Below are 16,484 nucleotides of genomic sequence, written 5' to 3' on the forward strand. Positions count from 1 at the left end.
TCAGAACACCTCATGTCCTGCTGCCCTCACCAAGGGACCCCCAAAGGACTAAAAAAAGAAACATTTTAAAGGAGAAGAAACATGCAAACAGACATCCCTCAGGGAGGAATATTTACTCTACTGGACAGGAAAGTATCATGCTATGGCATAACTACGTAAACCCTACATAAACAAGAGATTCAGGTAGAATGAATACCTACTAGTGCAAGTGAAAGAAATTATTTAAAGCTGTAGAGGATATGGGAGGTTGGTCATGGGGAGCCAGGCAGCCCTGGTAAGAACCAGCTGCCCCTGTGACCCCAGAGCCTCCATCTTCCCCAAGACGTAGCACTCCTACTGGTCCTAGAGTATTCAAAGCAGTTTGTAACTTCCCCACACCTGAGTCCAGCCCAGCATCGCTCTGACGTCTTCTCTTTCTCCACCCTCCCATGCCCCACCTAAATCTTGAGCCCCAATATTTCTCAAACCACCCATACAGTAGTGCATCCCTCAATCTCAAACCAGCCATTGCTGCTCCTCAGAGTGGCCCTCAGCAGCCTGTTTCCCACCTGCTGACCTCATCCTGGTCTCATCACCTCTCAGCTACTGAGGCAAAATCCACCCAGCCTCCGTCACAGGATCTCCCACCTCACTGTCCACACCACTGCCTGCCAGCGTCCCAGAATAGGGTAGTGACAGGGCCTGTTCTCCACACAGGCAAGCCAAGATGACATCCCCACCAGCTGCATCCCGGAAGCCTTCTACCAGGTGGCCCTGCTTGTCCTTCCAATGCTTCTAGTCCATTCCAGACTGCTTCCAACACTGACACCCCTAAAAGCTCTCCTTGGCCCTCACACCCTCACTGTGTCCTCTCAGCAGGTGAACCTACCACGCGCCTGCCATCCATGCCTCCCCACCCCACCCCAACACCAGGGCTATGCAGGGAAGACTAGAGCGGAGACAGGAACAGCCGCCAGCTCACAGCCCACGGTCCACTTCCTCCACACCAACGACCCTCCTAGACAAAAATTCAGTTCACACAAGAGTGCACATGCTTTATAGGGGCTACATGAGATAAATACCAAGTCAATGAAAATGCATAATGGCACCTGAAGTATTTTATTGGTTCTAGGGCTTAAAGCCAGGGGCATTCTTCCTTCAAGCTACACCCCCAGCCCTTTTTAATTTTTATTTTGATATAGAGTCTCACTAAATTGCTGAGGCTGGCCTTGAACCTGTGATCCTCCTATCTCAGCCTCTCAAGAACTGGGATTACAAGTATCGCCACCATGGCAAACTTTTTCTTTCTTTTTTTGTATTTTATTTGGAAACCAAGTCTCTTAAATCTGCAAGGCTAGCTTTGAACCTGCGTGATCCTCCTGTCTCTGCCTCCCAAGCACGGGGATTACAAGCGTGTGCCACCACACCCGGCAAGCTTTTTCTTTTTTAAGACAAGTCACTAAGGTGCTAGGCTGGCCTTGAACTTGCCATCCTGAGTAGCTGGGATTATAGGCATACGGAGCACCATGCCTGGCTCAGCAATATATTTTTAGAAAAATGTAGGCAGTACTTGGGAGGCTAAGACAAAAAAAGACTGCAGGTTTGAGGCCAACATCTAGTAACTTACTAGACACTGTTTCAAAATAAAAAGGTCTGGGGGGGGGGAGTGTGCAGGTGTAACTCAGAGGTAAAATGCCTCTGGGTTCAATCCCTAATACTAAAAAGAAAAAACTGTTGCCCAAACACTTAAGTTCTGCTACCTTCTTTATAACTTTGCTGGGCATGGTGCTGCATGCTTGTAATCCCAGTACTTGGGAGGCTCAGACAGCCTCAGCTACTTAGTGAGGTCCTCTTCAACTTAGTGAGACCTTGTTTCAAGATAAAGAATGAAAAAAAAAAAAAAAAAAAAAAAAAGGAATGGGCATGGTGGCACATGCTTGTAAATTCCAGCATTCGGGAGGCGGAAACCAGAGGATTGTGGTTTGCGGACAGCCTCAGCTATTTAGCGAGGCCCTTTGCAACTCAGTGAGACCCTGTTTCAAAAATTAAAAAAAGACATAAAAAACAGGGATGGGGGTTGTAGCTCGGAGGTACAATGCCCCTGGGTTCTATCCCTGGTACTGAAATAAATAAATAAATAAATAAATAAATAAATAAATAAATAAATAAATAAATAAAGGCAGGGGATGTAGAATGTCTCTGGGTTTCATCCCCATTACTACAAATGAATAAATGAACAAATAAACTCTTATAGAGCTGAGCACACAGTCACATGCCTGTAATCCCAGCTCCTTGAGAGGCTGAGGAGGGAGAACCTCAAGTTCAAGGTCACCCTGGGCAACTTAGTAAGACTGTCTCAAAATAAAAAAAAATAAAAGGCTGGAAGTTTATGTAACTCAGTGACAAGTCCCTGGGTTCAATCTCCAGGACAGGGAACAGGGTTTTAGAGGGAGAAATTGACTGTAAAACATCCCTTCCCTAAATTCAAGAGTCCTCAAGGACTCTGAATGGGAGCAATGTAGTGTTTACCTACATGCAGGGCAGGGTCACCGCCTCCACTGGCACCTTGGGCTCTCAGCTGATTCAGCTCTGCATCCGCTGCCTCCCTGGCAGCCAGGGCCTCTTGCAGGCGGCGGCTGAGGATGCTCACAGCATTCTCATAGGCCTTGTGCTTGGATTTCATTTCCTTCTGGGCACTGGTCAGGTCTGAGCCTAGCCGTTTCATCTTCTGCTTCTGTTCTGTGATGGCCCTGATGTGGATTAGAGAGCTGGGTTAGCCTTCGATGCTGCCGCCCCCATGTCCTGGCACACTACACTAAGTGTGAGTGTCCTGTACCCAGTTCACCTCCAGAGCTGGGCAGTGGCTCAGACCCTGGGCTCTGGAGAGGCTCCTCATCCTCAGCTCAACCTACACTCACCTTCCCAGAACCTCGCTGTCCCTGGGGGGTCCTGGCAAACATGTACCTGTCGTGATGTGGCTGCTCTAAGAAGGAATGACTGTGGCAGGTGCCCCCACTAAGTCTGAGAGGCAGCAAGAGCTCCAGGAACCTGAGCCACACCTACCATCAGACCTGCCTTCCTCTTGGAGCTCTTTAAAAACCACTGTGGTAGGAGCAGGGCAGAGGAAACTACTCCTACCTAAGTGAAATATACTGGACATTGCTCCTGAAAATCAACAAGAAACTCAATGATTAGTGGAAAAAATCACCAGCCCATAAAAGATAAGTAGCATGGGATATGCCACAGGAGAAAAAGGCCCCCAAAGGCTACTTCGAATTTGCCCGGGAGGCTTGTGTGTAGGTCCATACATAAAAGGGTGCAAAGAATGAATACCAAAGTGTCATCCCTGCTAAGGGACCAGGATTGAGAGGATGTTGCCATCAGTGTGTGGCACAAAAAGCCTAAAAAAAATAAAACCAAAAGGTGAGATTTTAGGCTGCAATACAGCTCAGTGGCTGAGTGCTTCCTTAGTATGCACAAAGCCCTGGGTCTGATCCCTAGCACCACAAAAATACTAATTAATTAGTTTAAAAGGGGAGGATTTGTTAAAAGACACTTAAGCAGTCCGGGCGTGGTGGCGCACAAGTGTAATCCCTACGCTTGGGAAGTGGAAACAGGAGGATTGTGCAGGTTCGAAGCCAGCCTCACTGGCTTAAGAGACCCTGTTTCAAAATAAAAGTATAAAATAGGTCTGGGAGTGTAGCCCAAAGGTAGAAGGGTTTCCAGGAACCCCAATACCACCAAAAACAAAAACAAAATAAGTAAATAAATAAAAGATACTTAAGCAATTCAGCTTTTTTTTTTTTTTTTTTTTTTTTTTTTGGTGGTACTAGGGATGGAACCCAGGGGCTTTCTACCTACGGGCTATACTCCCAGACCTATTTTATACTTTATTTGGAAACAGGGTCTCACTAAGTAGCTGAGGCTGGCTTCAAACCTGTGCGATCCTCCTGTCTCAGCCTCCTAAGCACTGGGATTACAAGCGTGCGCCACCACACCTGGCCTAAGCAAATCAACTTTTAAATTCTGGGATTATTTTGAGGAAATAAGCAACTGTCAAATCATGGTGGAACATTTTTGTGTGTGTGGTACTGGGGATGGAAGGCAGGGACACTCCACCTTTGAGCCACACCCCAGCCCTTGCAATTTGACCTCAGGGCAGTCAATGCTGTATGCACTCACTTCTTGGCCTCTTGCTGCAGCTCTTCTATTTGTTTCTTTAGCTCCTCGTTCGCCTCGGTAAGAGCAATCATCTGCTCTTTATCGAACTGCAAAGACTTCAAACAGAACAAGGCACGTGAGAAATGCAAAGCCATGCTACAGATGTCTGCTGTGGATAAATGACACTCCACAGAGATCAAGGGTTTCTGGCTGCTGTGTGCAGAGCATCACAGGCACAATGGGGAATTACTGGTTAACTTGAAAACCACTTTCCTTGTACTCCTACCTGGAGCTCCCAGGGATCCTATCCAGGACCAACTGTAAATAGTTGTTAAAAGGTCTCCTGTCCATAACCTTGCTGGTTGTTGTTGTTGTTGCTGGGTTTTTTTGGTTTGTTTACTTTTGTTTGTTTGTTTTTTTGTGGTACAGGGATGGAACCCAGGGGCATTCTACCTCCAAACTACACCCCTATTCCTATTTTTTATTCTTTATGTTGAAACAGGGTCTTACTGAGTTACAGAGGGCCTAAGTAGCTGAGACTGGCTGCAAACCGCGATCCTCCTGGTTAGGCCGCCCAAATGCTGGGATGACAAGTGTGCATTACCACGCCTGGCTTTCTTGCTGGGCTTTTTGGTCCTATCTGTGTGATGATTATGTCTCCCAGACACCAGTTAACAGGAGAAATAAACGGGACATTGAACATGTTCTGCTGGGACCTGCTCAGTGGTGGTCCCTCCCCTTCATGCCAGACCCTGGGCTGGCCCCTCCTCACCTGCTCTTCCTGACACTGACGGCACAGCCATGGGGCGTCCACACTACCTACTCACCTTGCAGGATGGTCAAACAACCTGCCTTTGGTTTCCAGCCTGGCACTCTCAGGGCCTTCCAACACGCCTATCTTTCTACCTGGTGCTGACTTTGTGCAGCTCTCAGCTCAAATGCTAGCTCCCAGATTCTATCACAAAGGTGGTGCCTCCAGGTGCTTGTGCACCAGTGCCTTGCTTGAGCCTTTCAAGGAACGTCACAGCCTGGCCTTAGCTGGACTTACCTGAGAGCCTTACTGGGACACTAGCAAGGACTGCTGACTGGGACACTAGCAAGGACTGCTGACTGACAAGAACAGTCTGTAGACTGTTCTTCAAAACACAGCCAGTGCCTTTGCCCCACTCAATACATAATATGCCCCCAAGCACATAGAGTAGGACTTTCACAACTCAACAGAAGCAACTTGGTGCACTCTGCAGACCTGTAGGTGCATCTCCATCTCATCTCGCTCTTTCTGCACTGACTGGAGATGCCCCTCGAGATCATCCATCTGCTGGCGGACCAGGGACACCTCCTTGTGCAAGCGTGAGTGTTCCACCTCCACGGCTTTCTTTTCCCCACGCAGCTGAATGAGCTCTTGCCTCAGCTCCTTCATCTCTGAGTCCAGCCGCTTCTTGGTGGCTTTCAGTTCGCTGATGAGCTGGTCTTTGGAGGTGGCATCCCGCCGGTAGGCCTCCACCATCACCTGCAGATAGATGCAGCTATATGGCAGCCAGGTAGGTTCACCTAGAGTGGTCAAGTTGGCTTGAGCAAAACACTTACCATTTAGTCAGGCCACAACTTGTCTGAGCTAAAGACAAGAAGCTTCATCAGATCTCAGATCTGTCAGTACTGTCATTTGTGCACCAGATGATGCCCAGCCTTGCAGGTCTGGGTGATGTGGGAGCATCCCACAGGCCTCCTGGTCAGCAAGGTTATGCTGCAGAACCTGTCAAGCTTCTCTCCTTTCAGTTGGGCTGCTTGGCTCTAACAGGTGATCCCTTGTGTCTACCTTAGCAATAAGTCAAAACACCACTGTGGCATTGCGTGAGGGGTCCTCCTCTCTCAGACCCCACAAAGGCATCTGACTAGTCCTTTGCAGAAAAGTGTGGGGACCGAGCCACTCTTGGCAGGAGATGCTAGCTCCCCAACACAGAATTTGTGCCCAAACCTTTTGAATACACCATGATTTCTTTTAATGTTAGACCATGGTATAAATTTTTCAAAGATACTTTATAGAGCAAATGCAATTTGTGTGGTAACAAAAACAACACAAGCAGTTCTCAAAAGGTGTCCTGACAGGTGCTGCAGTGAGCTGCAGGGTCCACCACACTGTGGAGTCACATGTTGGCCTGCCAGAGATTACAACAGAGGAGGGAAGATAGCACACAATCCCTGTGGTAAAAAGGGAAGGGAGGACCTGGACGCTCCCTTCTTCCCAAACGATCTGTTCTACTGAAGCAAGAAAACCACAAGAACTGTGCTCAACACTTGACTCATGTGAGGAGAACCTGTGTCTCACCTTCTGCTGAAGAAACTGCTCCTTCACCTTCTGTGTCTGCTTCTTCAGGGAGGCTGTCTCCTGCTGCAGGTGCTCCACCTATGGGACAGATTTGCAGAGACGGCCTGAGAGATCCAGGAGGCCTGTGTCCAGTGGCATTTCCTAAGTGTTAACCCTCCTCAGAGGAAGCTGTGCAACTGCACACAGGCCAGTGGCTGCTTAGGCAGGACATGGCCCTTGAGCCCTCTTTCTTGCCACTCAAAAGGAGGAACATGAGGTAAGGGGCAGGGGGGTTAGAGAAGGAACAGGCAAGAAAGTCACTAGGCCAGGTGTCCACATGGCCTTCCTGGAACGCCAGAGAGAAGCAGCCACAGACAGTGCATAAAGGAACGAATGGGGCTATGTTCCAATGAACCTGCATTTAACAAAAATAGGGGCAGGCAGGTTGTTGGGAAGGCCCATAGGCCTGACATCCCGGCTACCTGAAACCTCTAAGAGAGCAGCCCACCTGCACCTGGGAGTACGGGAACAGCAGTCATAGGCCTCAGTCCAGCTGAGTGAGATCTGCACACGGGATGCCCATACTCAGAAACACAGAAAATGGGACTCTCTTCTTTTGCAAAGCTGGGGATTTAATCCAGGGCCTCTCACATGCCGGGCAAATGCTCCACTACCAATCTCCACCTCAACCAAAACACACATAGTGTGTCATGTGTCTTCTTTTGAATGCTGTCAACTTCTCAAAGCATCTGGCACGGGAGCAGAGACCACAGAAGAGCCTGTGCAACCATGAATGTTCACCTTGCAGTGCATCCAGCTGGGATGCCGTCCTAGAAGTACAATGGCCAATGCGTCCACCTGGGGTCACCATCTCAGAGGTGGGGCAGAGCTTGCTCAGGGCCAAGGTTCCCTATGTTTGTGTTATCTCTCCTCTAAGTTTCACACAAGCCCTAATGACCACTTCAGCACACTCAGGAAATGAGCCCTCTTTCATGCCACAGAGAGGTGGTTCTAAGCTTTGCCTTCAGGAGCCTTCCCAGGAAGGATCAGGGCAACCACATCACTCATCCTCTCAGGCTATTCTTTTGTGTTGATTGAACCCAGGGGTATTTTACCTCCGAGCTACATCCTAGCCATGTATGTATGTATGTATGTATGTATGTATGTATGTATGTATTTTGCAGTATTGAGGATAGAAGCCAGGTGCATTTTAACTCTGAGATACACTCCTATCCCTATTTTTTATTCTTTATTTTGAAACAGGGTCTCACTGAATTGCAAAGGGCCTAGCTGAAGCTGGTTATGACCATGGTCCTCCTGTCTCAGCCTCCTAATGTTGGGATTACAATTGTGCTCCACCACATAGGCTTCTTAATCTTTTGTTTTGAAAACACTTGTTATTTTGCATATTCTAAAAAGCTAGGTAGGGTGGCCAGCACCTGGGCAGGCCAGGTTCAAGGACAGCCTCAGCAACATACTGAGATTTGCAACAACCTGAAGAGACCCTATTTCAAATCACAGACATAAAAAGGGCTAGGAGTGTAGCTCAGAACCAGAAAGGCCCTAGGTTCAATCCCTAGTGCCACAAAAACAAAACAACCAAAAAAGAATTCTGATGGTACCTCTAAACTAACACCCACAAGGGAAACAGACCAGTAATTATCTCTTGCCCTCCACCCTTGCAGAGCAATAAGAAAAAATTATTCCCTAATTCCAATCCCACTTTCTGCATACCCTTCTTCATTGACACACACACACACACACACACACACACACACTCTCTCTCTCTCTCTCTCTCTCTCTCTCTCTCTCTCTCTCTCTCTCTCTCTCTCTTTGGTGGTACTGGGGGTGGAACCCACAGGCTTTCTACCTCTGGGCTCTACTCCCAGACTTATTTTATATTTTATTTGGAAACAGGATCTCACTAAGTTGCTGAGAGCCTCACTAAGTAGCTGAGGCTGGCTTCAAACCTATGTGATCCTCCTGTCTCATCCTCCCAAGCGCAAGGATTACAAGCAGGCACCACCACGTCCAGCTGTCTATGTTTCTGTTTGCTATGCCTGCCCATAGCATGCGCCATCACACTGATGTCCCCAAATATGCTTTGTTGACCAGGCTGTGCTCACCCTCACCTGGACCCCTACGTGGACCACAGACCAGGACGATGTTCAGAGGTATCACCCCTGACCAACACACTGTCTCCTCCTGTAGCTTCTCAAGCAAAGGTCCACATCCTCACCAGACAAAATGTTGTTTCTTGGCAGATAACATTCAAAAGCCCCAAAAGAAACTTAGCTTCCCAGTTCTGATTTCTATATATCTAGTAGCTAACGGAAGACCAAGGCACAGCACAAGTTGCTGGGATCCCTACCTACAAAAGAGCTTACAAGAGTGCCTCCAAAGAAGGACCAAGACTGGTTCACGACATGAGAGCAGAAGTACCTGGCTGGACTTGATGGCTAACTCTTGTCTCAACTGCTCCAAGAGTCCTGATGTCTCTTCGGTTCCTTCTTCCAAGCGCCTGGCTCCTCTATCTAGGTCCTCCTGGCCACTCCTGGCTGCTTGCAGAGCCACCTCCAGGACAATCTTCTCATTTTGCAAGAAGCGGATCATGTCGTCTCTGGAGGCAGCCTCTCCCTGCAGCTCCTCCAGCCTCGCCTGCAGCTCCTCGTGGTGTGTTTGCAGGTCATCCAGGGCCTGACCCCTGGCCTGTAGAGCCTCCTGTGTTGTGGTAAGCTGCTTCACCAGGTCCAGGTGTTCCTGCTGCAAAGCTGCAAGCTGCTGGTCCCGCTGGTGCAGCGTCAGCCTCACCTAGAAACACATGGCCAGTTCAGTGTGATCTTAACACTGCTCCATGAATTTATACTCTTTTCCTATTCAAGACTTAAATAATTTTGATGGGACTCCTCAGTCTTTTTTATGCAAAATTCTAATGCAGAAGAACATGTACAGCAATCACACTGTGACCAAGCAGGCAGCAGTTTTGATCTGATGATGGGCCTTCACTGGCATCCAATAGAAAGCCCAAAACAAACCTGCGCTGCTGATGGGACACCAGAGGTCACCACATAGTGTGCAGGCCTGGACTTGCATAAAAGGTGGGGCTGTGCCTGCAGGAAGCCTCTGTAAGCACAGGGCTCAGGGCGGCCGCCTCTACTTGCCTGCTCCAACTGTTGCTCCAGGGATGCTGCTGCATCTGCCACCTTCTGCAGCTGCTCCCGCTCGCCTTCAAACTCTTCAAGCTTTCTCTGGAGGTCTTCTTCCACCATAGTTTTCGCCTCCCGAATCTGCATAAAGGCTGCTTCTTGATCCAACATGTCAGCCTGCACCAAAGAAATAGTTACTCTTTAAAAAGCAGGGAAACCTGGTCACCAAGAGTGGACTGAAACGCTCATGTCTTGCCCCATCAGAGACCAGAGGCCCCTCACTCACACCATCATCATGTCTTCAGGGCTGGTGCACTGTCCACTTTTCACAAGCAAAGGCCAGGTCACTTGGGGGACTCCTATCCCAGTTGGCCAAGGCCTGCCCATAGATATGGATGGACAAATAAGCCAGTTTTCTGCTGTGTGTTTGGTACTAAGGATTAAACCCAGGGAAATATGACCACTGATCTATCCCCAGTTCTTTTTTTTTTTTTTTTTTATTTAATTTGGTACTGGGGATTGAACCCAGGGGCATTCTACCTCTAACCTTCACTCCCAGCCCTTTTTATTTTTTGTTTTGAAACAGGGTCTGGCTAAGTTGCTGAGAGTCTTACTAAATTTCCCAGGCTGTACTCAAATCAGCAATCCTCCTGCCTCAGTTTCCCAAGGGCTGGGATAACAGGTGTGTGCCACCATGCCTGGCTCATTCATCTTTTATTTTGAAATGAGATCTTGCTAAATTGCTAAGTTCTTGAAGATGGCCCTGAACCTTTGATCCTCAGTGGGTATGATGGTGGCACCATCTCCAGCCACTCAGGAGGCTGAAGCAGGAGGATCACTTGAGCCCAAGAGTTTCAGACTAGCCTGAGCAATACAGAAAGTCCCCAACAAGAAAGGAGAGGCAAGGCAAGGCAGAACCAAAATCAAGTGATGCGTGAGTCTCCCTGGGTGTTGGTAGCATAGCCCTTTCTGCAGTGCAGGACACAGAATGTTCTCTTTGAGAAGACTGTCACTACATGGTAAAACAAAGCAAGTCACCCAGGGACTATGGAGTCAAATATGGCATTCCTTACACTTTGACTGTATGGACAAGACCTGACAACTTGGTACACATGTTAAGGGAAAAGTTCACAACTAAGATCGGTTTCAGTTCTTTTACGCTGAGCCCTTGATCTTTAAGGTTGACATGGCATGGTTCACAGAGGAAAATGGCCTTGTGACCCATACGGAAAAAGAACAGAGCAGAGTAACAGCAGGAGAAATGAGACAAGCTGCATACTCCATCTGAGCCCAGCTCTGCTGCCAAATGGAGAGAACCCAGGCCTAAGGTAGAGATTAGAAGAAAAGGCTCAAAGTGCTTCTTGCTGACACTCAGAAGCAGGCAAAGGCTGGGATCCCAAAACCCTGACCAGCTATGATGTCAGTCTGCTATTCAAAAGAATACTTTAAAATATTCTTTTGGCCAAGCATGGTGGCACATGCTTGTAATCCCCGTGCTTGGGAGGCAGAGACGGGAGGATCGCACAGGTTCGAAGCCAGCCTTGCAGGCTTAAAAGACCCTGTTTCAAATAAAAATATAAAATAGGTCTGGGAGTGTAGCCCGGAGGTAGAAGGGTTTCCAGAAACCCCAGTACCACCAAACAAACAAACAAAAAAAAAAAATACAAAAAAAAAACTTTTGATTATTGTGTATGTTCAAAAACTATGAATATGTATATGTATGCACATATTATTGATAAGATACATTCATGCTTATGTTTATCACGTGTTATGTTTTTCACGACATGCATGTATATTTTCTTACACCTGCCGACATGACCCGAGCCAAATAACAGGTGGCACCATGCCACCAGCTAGAGCCTTACCTCAATGCTCTGGAGTTGCACGGCGATGCGCTCTTTCTCCTTGATGGATCTATGCTGTGTCTCTGTCAGCTGGTGAGACAGGGACACGTTCTCAAGCTTCAAGTGCTCCAGCAGGCCGGCCTGGGTCATCTGTCCAACCTTCAAAGAGAAACACTCAAGGTAAAAAGCTGTTAGAGTTAGGCGCAAGTACAGACCAGACATCCTGAACCTCAAGGGGGAGATGCCCTGCCCACCGATAGCCACTGGCTGCCCCCTCAACATCCCTAGAAGCACGACCCACTGCCCAACACAGATCATTCCACCTCAAAGGCTGGGCCATCTGCATTCTTCATGCCTAAGCAGGTAAGCCAGCCACCCAGAAATTAGGTCACCATAGACTGCAGGCTGGGCCTACATAGGCATTTCCAGCAAAGCTGTACCTCTGAGCCCATAGTAAGCAGGTCACCTGCACTGAGAAGCCCAGCTGAACCCTCATGGGGACCGGGAATACTCAAGAATACTCAAGGCCTACTCTATCTCAAAAAAGGAGCCCAGTGCCACAGCCTCCGAAGTGAGAAGAACAAGAAAGAACAGAAGACCTAAAGGGGTACTGAACCCGTGACTAACCTCCCCTACCTCATGTCTAGCCCCAGTGGGCAATCCTGGACTGACAAGATGCAAGATGTGACAGAATGACAGTTCACAGGGCGAAAGAGAAGCTGCTGGAACAAGGGAGGATGGCATTTGTTGAGGGCAAGTTTAAAGACAATGAAAGAAGACACACTGTCCCTCCATCTTCCAAACTGCCAACTGCTACTGGGGGCAGAGTGAGAGACGTTCAGGACAGACAGACATGCACACCCTGACACAGTACATCAGACCTGCACCAGAGGACCTGAGGGAAGCAAGAAGGGTCTAAAAGTGCCAATCGCATCTTTATATATTTCATGCCTTATATTCATGCATAGTAGCTTGGAGAGTACAACAATTTGTACAACAAGTAAGGCAGGGTGGCACACATCTTTAATTTCATGTATTTGAGAGGCTGAAACAAGAGGATCTTGTTTGAAGCCAGCCTGGGCCACTCAGTGAGACCCTGTCTCAAGATAAAATAAAAAGGAACTGGATTTGGTGGCACACACCTCCAATTCCAGTACAAGAGAGGCTCAGACAGGAGGACCCCAAGTTTGAGGCCCTCAGTAACTCAGTGAGACCCTGTTTCAACATGAAAAAATGAAAAAGACTGGGGGTTAGCTCAGTAACAGAGTGCTGGCATAAGGGCCTAGAATCAATCCCTGGCACACACAAAGAACTGGTACAATGACTGTGTTCAAGTACACTGCATGTACAGCAAGTGCTTTTCTGTATGATCCTTTAGTCTAAAAATGTATCATATAAGCTAGGCATAGTGGTGGATGCCTGTAATCCTAATAATCCTAGTACTTGGGAGGCTAAGATGAGGATCACAGGTTTTCAGCTAACCTCAAGAATTTAGCAAAGCCCTCTACAGCCTCGTAAGACCCTTGGGAGAGTTTGTGTGGTGTCGTGGTGGTGGTGGCAGTGTGTGTGTGTGTGTGTGTGTGTGTGTGTGTGTGTGTGTGTCTGGGGACTGAATCCAGGGGCATTCTATTGGTCTCAATGGGATTACAAGCATGTGCCACCATAGCTAATTGAGATCTTGTTAAAAAAAAGTGCAATATAAATTTAGGAAAAATTTTATTTTGTGTATTTGTAAATGCAAGATTAATGAAGAAAAGGAGCTGGGTGTGGTGGCACACTCTTGTAATCTCAATACTTGGGAGGCTGAGATAGAAGGATTACAGGTTTGAGGCTAGCCTCAGCAAGTAGTTGAGACTCTCATTAACCTAGTGAGACTGTTTAAAAAAAAAATTTTTTTTTTTTTAAACACAGGCCTGGGGGTGCAGCTCAGAGGTAGAATGCCCTTGGGTTCAATTCCTAGTACCACAAAAAAAAGAAAAAAAAATTGGTGGCGTTATTTTACATTCCCTATTTGAAAAATAAAGTTAATAAATCTACAATATTTTATCTTGAAAAAAATAAAGGCCGTGACTAAATTTTCCAAAGGTTTTCATCAGCACCCTAATCAACCTAGACACTGCGTGTCAGAGCCTAATGCGTCCCAGCAACCTACCTATTCCTCCTGTGTGAGGATGAGGGACAGACCTCATGCTAAAGCACACATACCAGTTTAACTTCAGCTGAAGGACACATGGCACACACATGCTCCTATACATGCAGAATCAATAACTGATATGCACTGCATCTACTAACAAAGTAGACAAGAAAGCGATAAGTGTTCCCTACAAGACAAGCATCCACATGGGAAAGATTTGGTGACTAATATCCCCGAGTCCAAGCAGCCAGAGCAAGGTGAAGCTCTGCCCAGGAAGAACACCTGCTGCACTCCATGCCAATGGAGAGTGACAGGGAGAGGGAGCTTGAACCGGGGGGCCAGGTGGAGCCCCCAAGACCACAGACATGGTTTTGAGGGCAGAGTCACCCTTTGAAGGAAAGATAAGACTGATTATAGTCAGGAGTGTGGGATGTCCCGGAGTGGGCATATTAGAATGAAAGGCTCAAGGAGAAGGTGGAAGTCTCCTGTGCCAGAAGGTCATAGGAGAGGAGGCCCCCTCAAAGGAGGGGTGGGCTAAATTAGCAGACTTAAAAAAAAAAAAAGCCATGAAATCTAAAAACAGAAACATAACTTTAATTTAGGGGAAAACAATCTTCCACAAGCAAATAGGAAATGTGTATGGGCCATATGCCTGTCTCTGAGTGGGTACCTGGGCCATACCTGGATATGGGCCACCTCACCCTGCAGCCTGACCCGAGCCTCCTGAGCCAGGGCCAGCTGCTGCTGGTACCACTGCCGGGCCTGCTGCAGAGATGTGATTTCAGCCTGTGAGGCCTGCAGCTTGCTGGTCAGCGTTGTGCGCTCCAGCTGCACTTGTTGTAGCTGGCTCTGCAGAGCTGCCATCTGCTGCCGAAGGTCGTGCACTGAAAGAGATCAAGCACAGCCAGCTCAGACCTACGAGCACCAACAGCAGCCAGCAGCTAGCTCTACATGGACATTTGACAAAGGCAGGCTCTGCAGGGAGCAGTAAGTAGTCAATATTGCTACCCTCAGTAGGTATGTATCAGAAAGTGACCATAAGTACTGCACTAGCAGACAAAGAACCACTGCTCCTGGGGAGAAAAAGGCTGAGATTCTGTGAGCCCTGGTTAAATTTTCATCCCATCAACTTGTAAATTTTGTTTGTGTGACTCTGCTTAAAGACACCTAATTTATTATCTGTCACTTACTCATGAACATCAAGCTCTGATCAGCAGCTGTTAGCCAAAATGTCTGAGCATTCTCTCTAAACCCATGTGTCTTCTCCACAAGGCAGCTCACAGCCTCTTCACTGTTAAAGACAGACAGTGCTAGCTGGATGTGGTGGTGCAAGCTTGTAATCCCAGCATTTGGGAGGCTAAATCAGGATGATCACAGTTTGTAGCCAGCCTCAGCTACTTAGTGAGGCCCTTTGCAACTCAGTTGAGACCCTATTTCAAAAATAAAGAATAAAAAATAGTGCTGGGAGTGTAGCTCCAAAGTAGAATGGCTGGGTTCCATCACCACTACTGAAAAAAAACAAAAAAACAAAACAGATAGTGCTGAAGCCATTTTCAAACAGCAAAATCACCCTCAAAACACAAAAATGGCAAAATGGCTGGGCGAGATGGCACACACTTGTAATTTCAGCATTCAGGAGGTGTAGACCTGAGGATCACAGTTCGCAGAGAGCCTCAGCTACTTAGCAAGGCCCTTCACGACTCAGCAAGACCCTGTTTCAAAAATAAAAAGACTAAAAAACAGGGCGGGGGTGTAGCTTGGAGGTACAATCCCTCTGGGTTCCATCCCCAGTACTGCAACACACACACACACACACACACACACACACACACACACACACACACACGTATGGGTGACATTAAACAGACTGCAGAAGAGGTACATGCTCTCAGTGGGCACTAAGGGAAATACTCTGAGGGCAAGCAAGGGGCCTAGCATTACCTCTGAATATGCAGCTGAAAGTATGCACGTCAAGCAACACTCATTGTTGCCACTATAAATGTCCATGAGTGACCATAGATGTGCTGTACTATTACAAACATTTCATCAAGTAGGCAAATTCATAGTTAAGGAATCTATGAATACTGAGAATCAACTCTGTGTCCACAGTTTCTGTGGAAACCAGGGCTCTTGTCTCTGAACCAATTAATGTTCACCACCAGTCATTACAAAAAAGGTGACAGTGACATCACATGGCTGGTTCCACACTAACACCTGCAGCTCTGCATATGGTCAACACTCAACACTAGCAAGGGCAGGAAGATGGTGAGGAGACAGGAAGTCGCAGACAACCCAAATTATACTTCAAATGCAATCAGTCGAGATATTTTAAAAATTAAGTTCCACTCCAATTTTAAGATTACATTTGTCATTCTAAAGAAAATTTTCAGAACTTTTTAATAAAGAAAAATAGTACAGTCCATGACAGGTTGTGGGTACAGCTCAGTGGCAGAATACTTGCCTAACATGTATGAGACTCTGGGTTCAATCCTCAGTATTAACACACACACACACACACACACACACACACACACGCACACACACACATAAACACACACATCTAAAGTGCTTCAGCATTCACACTGGCAGGGTTGTAGAAAGGCAACAGAGGCATCCCATACTGTAAGGGGTAGGCAGCCCCACAGAGACCTTCCCACTACTCTGCAGATTATGGCTGAGCAGCTCACCCAAACATAGATCAATTCTGCTGCCCAAGGAGCAAAGGTCTAGTAGGCTTTGTAACCCCCAGAGGTATAAAACAATTTTGGTGTTCAAAAACTTTTGGATTTTATTTTTCCTAAGGTAATGGATATCAAAAATGCTCAAAAGTCTAGCTGGGTGTGGTGGTGCACGCTTATAATCCCAGTACTTGGGAAACTGAGACAGGAGGATCACATATTCAAGGCCAGCATCAA

At 47.3% G+C, this 16,484-nt stretch overlaps 1 protein-coding gene across 1 annotated transcript in view; it reads right to left on the reverse strand.

Annotated features, from left to right (window-relative positions):
• GOLGA3 (golgin A3) overlaps positions 1-16,484 on the reverse strand; it is a gene marked incomplete at both ends in the record, with an annotated part of 45,207 nt that overhangs the window by 11,639 nt on the left and 17,084 nt on the right. The window contains 8 exon segments of the mRNA XM_080717609.1: positions 2,513-2,729; positions 4,162-4,247; positions 5,378-5,650; positions 6,467-6,544; positions 8,888-9,256; positions 9,607-9,768; positions 11,457-11,594; positions 14,251-14,453. Coding sequence (XP_080573735.1) covers positions 2,513-2,729; positions 4,162-4,247; positions 5,378-5,650; positions 6,467-6,544; positions 8,888-9,256; positions 9,607-9,768; positions 11,457-11,594; positions 14,251-14,453 — 1,526 coding nt within the window.

The sequence above is a fragment of the Muscardinus avellanarius genome, assembly GCF_963383645.1.
Source record: "Muscardinus avellanarius genome assembly, chromosome: 21".
In the NCBI taxonomy this organism is placed as follows: Eukaryota; Metazoa; Chordata; class Mammalia; order Rodentia; family Gliridae; genus Muscardinus; species Muscardinus avellanarius.